Raw genomic sequence first — 9,722 nt, forward strand, 5'->3', positions numbered from 1 at the left:
ACTACTGAAAAATGAAGAGGGAGTATCCAGCTATTTATTTAGCTTGTCAGCAATGTTGGGGACTATCAGCAAAGCTAGCACCTCTTTTGGTGCTAACAAAAAAAAAGTGTGCCTGTAGACCGTCTGCTTTTCAAGTAAATTGAATGTAATACACATGCCAAAATATGCACAAAACTTCGAGCTTGCACTTACTGCACAGCTACCAGGGTAGCACACACTGAAACCATGCGCAGAGTTACCCCAGTCTCACACACACTCATGGGACTGCATTGGCAAATGTAGCGGCAGCTGCTTTTTGACCTCTCCCAAATTTCCTGAAGAACAATTAACTGGCAAACGGCACTCCCTTCGCCTCATCGTAACTGTGAAAGTTATTTCACGTAGAAAAATCAGAAAACTAATTCTAGTACTCGTCTTATTCCCTGAGTTATTTTCTCATTTGCATATGACAGTATATTTGCAGCAGCTTCCCACACACGTTTTCCTTCTCTAACCTGCTCACAACAGAAGTTCATTTATTTTCCCTTTTCCAAAGGAGGTCTCATGCTTTCAACTCTAGCAGCGGCTCGCTGTCCAGGCAGACCCTCTGATCTTGCTTGTCCTCATTCCTTCACAGTGCATTCATCGGGATTTGGCAGCACGGAACATCCTTCTTTCAGAGAACAACGTGGTTAAGATCTGTGACTTTGGACTAGCCAGGGATATTTATAAAGACCCTGACTATGTACGGAAAGGAGATGTAAGTGGAAGAAACTTGAAATGCTAATCTCAGGTTTTTATTCCCTTAGGGCTTGGGCAGATTAGTAACAACAGTTCTGGCAACATATCATGTCTTTTGCATTCTTAGGCAAGACTTCCACTCAAATGGATGGCTCCAGAAGCTATTTTTGACAAAATTTACACAACACAGAGTGATGTATGGTCGTTTGGAGTGCTGCTATGGGAAATATTTTCTCTAGGTAAGAATGGTTGAAAACCCTTTTTCCCCCTAATTTATGACTCTATTGCTAAGAAAAGCTTTTAACAAAAGGTGATAATGTGGTGCCATGTTTTTATTTCAGTTAGTACAAGTGCACACTGCAGATCAGGTGTAAAATAAAGTCACTGGACTGAAGTCAGTGAGAACCCCACCTGGCACAGTACATGAAAACAGTGAATACTGGAGAGGGGGGAACAAAACAAAATCCAGAACCCTGCACCTAACATTTGTAATAACTGAAACAACAGAACACAGAGATAATGCAAGCCTCTGCTGCTCAGGAGTGAAATATTTGAGAGCAATGAAGAAGTTTCCCTGTCAAACTATATTTTCCTCTAAGCAGTCTGCATCAGGAAACCACACAGCTCAAAGGTTGCAGAGGATTACACTGCTGTTGACACAGTGGTCTGATGTTGCTAGTAGCAGCCCATGGAACACAAGGGAGTTTGCCCATGTGACATTTTATCCCAGCTTGATTATCTTCCCCACAAAATCTAAGTAAGATTTTCTAAGTAAGAAAAATGTATTGGCAGCAGCTGCCATCAGGTTGATACAAGAACCAGCACTAGACTCTGCGTAAGCCATTTTGGCAGCGAACAGGTAGAATGCGTACTCTTCTGGCCGTATCATTTGCAAGCCACAACATTTTTGAGAGAATAGTAATGGTGTTCTTTATTTACTATAGATTTCATCTTACTGTGCTGTTCGAAATCACAGCCTCACTGAGATCTGGTTACTGTCCAGCAGATAAAGCCCTGAAATTTAGACAAGCAGTCTTACAGATGGTTGGACTTTGCCGCTCTCAAATTCTCCTTGCAGAGTGGCAAGTTTTGTTTTCCTGAGGGAATTCAGGAATTTCAGCTCTGGCTTTTAAATCAGCATTCTCAGACAAAAGAAAACAAGAAGCATTGTCAGCTTAAGCTGCTGAATTTTAAAGCAAACTCTGTAATCTCCTACTATCTTTGGTTCATGGATCAGTTGAAATTAATGACGGGGCTGAAGATGCCAAGTCCAGGTCTAGATGCAAAGTCTGGAGCTGTTTCTATCCTAATCTTTATTTAGGGCTGGCTGCAAAGATGACAACCTGATTTCAGTCCAAATCTTTGATTTGGACTTTTCTCTAGTTCATATCAGCATGCAAAATAGAAAGTTCACACTCAAATGGTTAAAATAAGTGGCAGTTACTGGTTTCTGCAGGGTTCAGTCCTATTTATTTAGAGTTTTGTTATTTTGGTGTAACACCTCCATGGCTCCGTAACAGCATCACCTGCTGCATGTGTTTTGAAACACCCCAGAAAGATGAAGCTCCAGAAGCACATGCAGTTCTAATAGATTATTCAGGAAGGTGTATTAGCATTAGCATGCAGAGACACACTCCGAGGGGACAGTCTCTCCATGGGGCAGCTCCAGGGAACCAAATCAACTGCATACTGATGAATGGCAAGGACCACGCCAGAAGGCAAACTGTTTATATCATTCCCAAATGTCCTGACAGAGTTTAACAGATGTGAACTTCAGGCCATTTGGCCTTTAATACTGAAGACTAATAAAAATTAAAATATAGTCACTGAAATTAATCTTTATTTTGAACTATGTTTAAAAAGAATTTATCTGGTTTCTTTTAAATTTAGATAGCCTCTTTCCTTAATGAAGGTGCTTACTTGGAACAATAGACTGTCCTCTTCTGATTTCAGAGGAATCTACTAAATGACTCCAAGGGCTGCCATCCATAGAGCAGCCTCTGCCCTCATTGTGACGTAGATCACAAACTACTTTCTTCAGTCCGTGGCACAGATTCAAAAGCAGTCATTTTCTCTAAGTGGGTTTTTCATACAGATCATCCAGGCATGTCTGCGGTTTGGCACTACTCACATCTGCAGCTCACACGATAAATATTTAATTAAGGATTTGTGTCACTGATTGAACTCTCTTATATAAAAGTTTTACAGATCATTGAGAGCCAGGGGATGGAAGTTATTTGTCATTGCTACGGGGTATGTTTTGGCTCCCACTTACAACTACTGCTTTTTACTGGGTCCCACAGACTTAGCACCCTCTAAAAAAGGAAAAAAATACTGATTAGTAAAATGCATAGTTTGGACATGGGTCCTTTCAGGTTCAGGAGTTGAATGAAGGGCGATAGGCTTCCTCCAGAAAGGCTGGCAGACTGGATCCATTTTGGTGATACACAGGGAAATCAGGACTTGAGAGACCATTAATTTTCATTTGGGGCTGAGTTTGCACTGAGCTTTGCATTATTTAAGAGGGGTCAGCACACCTCATGTCAGGTAATGCCTGTAATGTTTAATAATCTTGAAATCACTTATATGGTGCATTACGTAATGTCAGTGTCTCCTGGAATTTAAATGTGGACTGTTCAAAAAGCAATCAGATAATTATGTAAACAAGGAGTGCCTGGTAGTGTAACATCAGGATCATCTTATCCTACTAAAATAAAACCAAGATCAAAAGAGTGCTACCATATCCAATGCATGCCACATCTTTTGAGGATTTTGGAAGAGATATCCCCTAAGGAAAACATCATGTGTAGACATCATGTGTACACCGTATGTTTCAGCCTGCATTTCTCCGAAGCGGTCTCAGCATCCCAAATCCAAGTTATTAGTCCAGATGAAGTACAATAGTGAGTGGACGTGAAAAAGGAAGAGTTCACTGCCTTTATGATCTGAGCTGCCTCCAGGTGGTAGGAGGCCAGCACTGGTCAAAATATAAACTACCAAAAGATCTTGCAACCAAAAACTATTCTTTTTTGCCTTCCCTGTACTTGCTCTCACCAACATATCACAGTTGATAATGATCAATGATGTAATCAAATAAAGATAACTGAGATTATGAGATCAAGCGGAATTCTCCATCCCTCCTTACCCAATTCTACCATGTTGCCCTCAAAGTCTCAGTCCCAATCAATGTATTTGCAAGACTAATTCATATCAATAACCTCTGCTGTGCTCATGAGCCAGATCCAGCCAGTGATAGCAAACTGAGGGGTTTCTTTCACACATCAGAATGGTCAGGGTAAAACAGCCATTCATCAATGGCTTGAGTCCATTCAGCTCCTCCAAACAGAAATTGGTTGGCCACAATGGCACAATCACATAATGCAGTTGGAGATTAATGAAAAAGGCCATGCAGCCTATCTCTTCTGTAATGAGGGGTGTTGTTTTCAGTGTTGCCCCGGTACATTGACAATCTAGGGCTAACTAGATCAAGTGAGGCTTATGCTCATTTCTCTTGAGAGGCTACACCACTGTTAAATAGATATGGGATCAACGGGGCAAGTCACAAATGTATTCATGAAGCCTCAGAACCTCGTAAAGGTTTGTAAAGATAAACCTCCACAGATGAAAAGACAAAGTACTGAGAGTTCAGGTGTACAGAGACAGCAGGTTAGTGCTCCCAGACCCTGTTCCTATCCTTACCCTTTTGTCACAGTGTAACTGTGGGAAAGAGACACTATGGTTTCAATCCATCTGCTTATTCAGAGAGATCTTGTGAGTTGATAGAAGCCTGTTTTGGCTAATGGGTGATGCCATGTGAGCCAAACATTATGTTAGCAGGTTATTAGGATCATAATTGACAGGCCAAGACAAAACTAGGAAGGAAAAATTGAGATATAAAGCAGAAAAGATGCTCCTGACTATTTCCAATCTACATAACTCCAGGAAACACTCTTAATACTGTGATCATCAGATTGCACATCAAGGGAATTCAGATCTGCTGTGGCTAAGCTTCCCTGAGCTTTGAATGTCATCAGAGCCTATTTTCTGTGTTGAGATGCCCTCTTAGGAAGTTGCCAGGATCTTTGCTCCCCGATGCATAGTTTTGCAGATAGAGCAGTCAGATTCACAGAGTAGAATAATTCTGGGAACAGCCACATTTTGGCACTCTCTTCACTGCTTTCATCCAAAAGATTTCTGCTGTGCTTGTTGTGCCCCCAAGTGCACAGTACATGATTGTGTTTTCAAATGGGGGAAAAAAATGCAGGAAAGTTATAGACAGTAAATCATATACAAATTCCTCGAGGGCTGGATACAGGTCCAGATTCCATTCAATCCCTTCTGTTAAGACTTGATTAAATTTTCTTCCAAATTCACCATTCAGCCTCTAGGATGCCACAATGTGAAAGACAGGGGCTGCACTGCATGTGAAGCCTTTGCTGAGAAGGAAGGGAGGAAAGGTTGCAGATCTTTTAGGTCTATCAACAATAGGTTCAGTAACGCTTCAGATTTCAGCATAGACATCTCTTGAATTTTACCTATGAGGTCTGGATTACTCAGATGCCAGAGTACTTTCTCAAATTACATATTTGTTCCCCTTACTTATGGTGCATCATAAAGTGCAGTTGTCATACAACAGAGATCACAACCTCTGAAAAGCCTCCACTTGCTCATTAGTGAAGAGTGCATTCAATGCACACATAGATTCATACTCATCATTCCTCTGAAGATAACCATTTACACAGAAATTAAATAAGTCTCGCTCCTTCACTTTGATGACTGCTAGGCAAACTTTTGTGCAAGTTAATGTAATACTACCAGACCCTTTACAGAAGTCTACCTCTCAAAAGCAATTGCAGTTGCCATGAACTGTCCTCCCACGTTTCACACTAACACTTGAGTGGCCCTGAAAATAAGCAGCATTGAACTCACACTGAGAAAAGAAAACAAGGCTAAAAATTTGGAAGGTCGTTTTTCAAGGAAATTTTACTTGTAGGACTGCGTAATACATATAGAATACTAAATTGGTGAACCAGGAGAGAAGGACAATTCTACACCTGAGGTTGAACTGCAAGGTTATCCCAGCCTTCTGCAGGAGCCACATGGCTACAGCTTTCTCTGCACTTACTCACAGAGGCCAGTGAGGCCAGAGATTCTAAGGCAATGAATGATGAGCAGGACGTATTTACTTCATGTGTATTCACTTAGTGCAGCGTATTGACAGAGTGACAGTATGCAAAACAGTATGTAACCAATTGAATGAGCTGGAACTTTTCTAGCACTGACCAAGAGGTCATTTAAAGTTTCAAACTAATTGAATTTTTTATTCTTTATAATAAAAATAATAAAGATAATCATTTATCTTCTGCCGTATTTTACCTTGGAGTGGTCCTGGCTGTATCACGAATGCAGAGACAGCGTGACTGAAATCTCTAAAGAGATAGAGTGAGTCTGTAATGACTTTACCAAACAAAACATGTAGCTAGTAAGTGATTGCAACCCCTTCTTTGCTCTAGTTTCTTTTACTGTCAGACTCTACGTCTAATCTCAAATGCTCAGCAGATATCACCAATATGTATTTAATTCACTGGACTTGGAAAGAGAGATTGTGCCATTCTGGAGCCTCCTCCTTATTTCTCCCATCAGGTGCCTCACCATACCCTGGAGTGCAGATAGATGAGGACTTTTGCCGACGGCTCAAAGAAGGAACCCGGATGAGATCTCCAGAGTACTCTACTCCAGAAGTGTAAGAGCTCCTGGTTTTGTATTGAGCGCCAACACATGTCATTTAAGTATTACAAAAAGAGATTGTATTTAAGTGTGGAGGGGGAAGGAGACCTCATCAGATGACAGCTATGTATTTTGTTTTCAGTAAACGTGGTAGTTGTGCATATCTTGGGTGTCCTGATACCTCAGACAAATGCTAAAGACAGACCAAGTCAGCTTGACCTTTGCCAACAACAAGATTAACAGATCTCCACATGTCAGTTGTAGTTCATGAATCAGTTGTAGTTCATGAATCTCAGTTCAGGAGACTACTGTCTCTGCCTTGATTTCCAGTTCTGTGAGAGAAACTAGGCATCCATAACTATGACTTATTTCAGCAATATCAGTGGGGTCCAGCAGTCGAATTTTAAGCTAGGTTAAAATAATAAGCCTACAGGCTCAGCTGAGGCAGGAATATAGAAGGAAAAAGCTTCCCACATGAAAACTAGAATAGAATTTCAGCACATGGAGATTTGAATCTGTCTTAATCCAAAACTACCCAAACAATGACCAAAACAAGCAGCAGCAGAAAGGAACAGTTGGGAAGCAGAGCTCCTATCCTTTTCCTTTCTTAATACCTATGTTTTTATCTAGCTACCAGACAATGCTGGATTGTTGGCATGGAGTACCCACAGAGAGGCCTACTTTCACTGAGCTTGTGGAGCGCTTAGGAGATCTTCTTCAAGCCAATGTACAGCAGGTACAGCAATACAAACATTTCTTCAACAAATTTGTACATATAGATGTATGTCTATATGGACATGCGTGCGCAGGTAAAGACTATGTTGAGCAGTAATATCAGATTTGACTTCATAACAGAGGTCAATGGAAAACAACAAAGAAAATGGATGCTGGGATGAATAAAGAAAATGTTAACTATTCAATGGGGATTATATTTCAAAACTATGTTTATCCATCCATAATAAGCAGGAACTTACGTTAATTAAAAAAAGGCTCAGTTGCCCCTTAGAGGAACAATAATACTTTCTCTCACAAACAATTTTGATTAGACTCCAACATAGTAAGCTGCCAGTAGTTGGTCTGAACTTTCTCTCTCATTTTCTGAGCTTATGTTCATCAGTGCTCGTAGGAGCTTTAAAATGGTGTAGTTTAAAGCTCAGACAGTTGATTATATAATTATTAATGTCATAATAGGTAAATCAGTTGTTTTCTTCTTCAGTAAAAACAACCAGACCAGTTATGTAACTGTCAATTTAATTTAAGAAGAAATCAAACACTCTCCTCCAGCTCCTTCCTGTTTGTAAACAAATTTAGTGAAGCTAAGTTGAAGAGGGCTCAGTTTGCAATATGAAGAGCTTGTGAGTTTTATCCTATAACCAAAGTAAATTAAGGAGACATAAAAATCATGATAAGGGAATAGGGCACTTAACTGCTTCTCAAAATTAAAAAAAAAAAAATCAAGCAAATGGAAATTTGGACAAATAGTTTTAGGACTTAAAGGAAGAGTCATTTCTGAAGATTACTGCAGGGGTGTAATGACAATGCAGAGCTTATTAAGATGTGTACTGAATTCTATTAAACTCTCAGCATCAATTTCTGGTAAGGACAAGAAATAAAATCCTTTAAGGCTACCATTTTAAGGACTGGCTCTTGTTAAGCTGCATCTCCTTAAATTGAACATAAGCAAAAACTCTATACATAGGCAATATTCTTTCACCAATTCCAAGATCTGTTAAAGTTGTATTGGCCATAGGAGTTTTCTAACTTCATGCCACTCCCTCTTTTCTCCCAAACACATGGCTTAAACCTGGATTTAGGCGTGCCTGAGACTGGTCCCATTTTCATCCATCCTGTGTCACACGTTTCCCAAAGTGCACCATTTTCCCCATACAAAGCCTCCTACACAGTAAATGTTGGATAAAGCTATACATTCTATCTTCCACATGTTATGAAGAACATCACAATCAGTTTCAAGAAACCTCATAAAGTTAAAATAAAATCTAGTCCTTTCTCAGTGTAAAGTTCTGTAGAATACAATAACCTTTTACATCTGAGATGCAATACAAAAACTTTACCAGCTTTGTGTTCTTTTATGTTATTAATTCTATAGGATGGTAAAGACTATATTCCACTGAACATCACCTTGTGTCCTGATGGAGAATCTAACTCCAAAACTTGTCCTGTGGAAGAAAACTTGAACAACTGTGTTAATCGCTGGAGTGCAGTGGAAACTGGGTAAGAAAAAGATATACGGGGGTGGGACAGAAAGAAAGATTTGATATAGCTGGGCACTGTTTGCTGTCCTCTCTCAATATGGCTGTTTTAAAGGAGTTGGACAGAAATTTGTCAGGGCATTGTTTATTAGTTACAAGAGATTAAAAGAGAAAACTGGTCAAGGAAACTGAGCTGTGTCAAGGATGTTAATTGAGCTACCAACTGCTGCAGCATCTGCCTGGGTTTTATGCTGACCCCTCAACTTCCTTGCTTTCAGTAACAACAGCAAGAAGCGACCACTGAGTGTGAAGACATTTGATGAGGTGCCAGTGGAAAAGGAGAAAGTGATGCATGAGGTAAGTGAGGTGACTGCATTCTTCTCCACCGGGTTCACAGATCACTTGTCACCAGCACCAGAAAGAGTTATTAGAGCTTTTGAAATCTGTTTTGTAAGAAAAAGCTTTAAATCAAGCAGAAGATTTGGCCCTAGCATCTCACACATAGATCTGTGTGACAACAAAGAGGGACCTGCATTTAGCTTAACAAATAATTTAGAGAAGGTCATGCATGATTATCCTGGCTTTCACCAGACTAAGGGGCTTTATATTACATGTTTCAATATGTTTTTTTCCACCATAACAAAATGGCAACTCATTGAAATGGAGCTTTTTGAAGGAAATGTGTCCAGAACACATTCTGGCTGGCTAAGACAGCCAATAACTTGCTGGTGGTGAGGGTGTTCAGTTCTGGATAGACAAGACCAAGATTCAAGTTCCTGCTCTGCTTGATTCACACAAAGGGCTTTAACCCTGGATTTTCTTTACCCTAAGTGAACTTATTTATTGCTAGTTTAATGGCACTGCAGGGTGGGAGAGTGTTGAAAGGTTTCATTTTCACTCCAGTGGAAAACAAAAGCTTGTTTTGTTACAGAATGATGGTTCTGCTTGTTGGCTTCCTCTGAAATTACAGGTTCCAAGGGTGAAGGGTTCGGGTGGTGGGTTTTTTTCCTTTCTTTTCTTCCTTATTTAAACGACAACAACAGCAAGACACAACAAACTCCCGCC

General features: G+C 40.1%; 1 protein-coding gene across 1 annotated transcript in view; it reads left to right on the forward strand.

Moving 5' to 3' along the window:
• Positions 1-9,722, forward strand: part of LOC104625292 (vascular endothelial growth factor receptor kdr-like) — a 125,047-nt gene that overhangs the window by 103,222 nt on the left and 12,103 nt on the right. The window contains exons 24-29 of the mRNA XM_010292881.1: positions 617-739; positions 848-959; positions 6,364-6,463; positions 7,078-7,183; positions 8,555-8,679; positions 8,936-9,014. Of these exons, the coding sequence (XP_010291183.1) occupies positions 617-739; positions 848-959; positions 6,364-6,463; positions 7,078-7,183; positions 8,555-8,679; positions 8,936-9,014 (645 nt within the window). The remainder of the gene's footprint in view (positions 1-616; positions 740-847; positions 960-6,363; positions 6,464-7,077; positions 7,184-8,554; positions 8,680-8,935; positions 9,015-9,722) is intronic.

The sequence above is a fragment of the Phaethon lepturus genome, unplaced genomic scaffold (assembly GCF_000687285.1).
Source record: "Phaethon lepturus isolate BGI_N335 unplaced genomic scaffold, ASM68728v1 scaffold48288, whole genome shotgun sequence".
Classification (NCBI taxonomy): Eukaryota; Metazoa; Chordata; class Aves; order Phaethontiformes; family Phaethontidae; genus Phaethon; species Phaethon lepturus.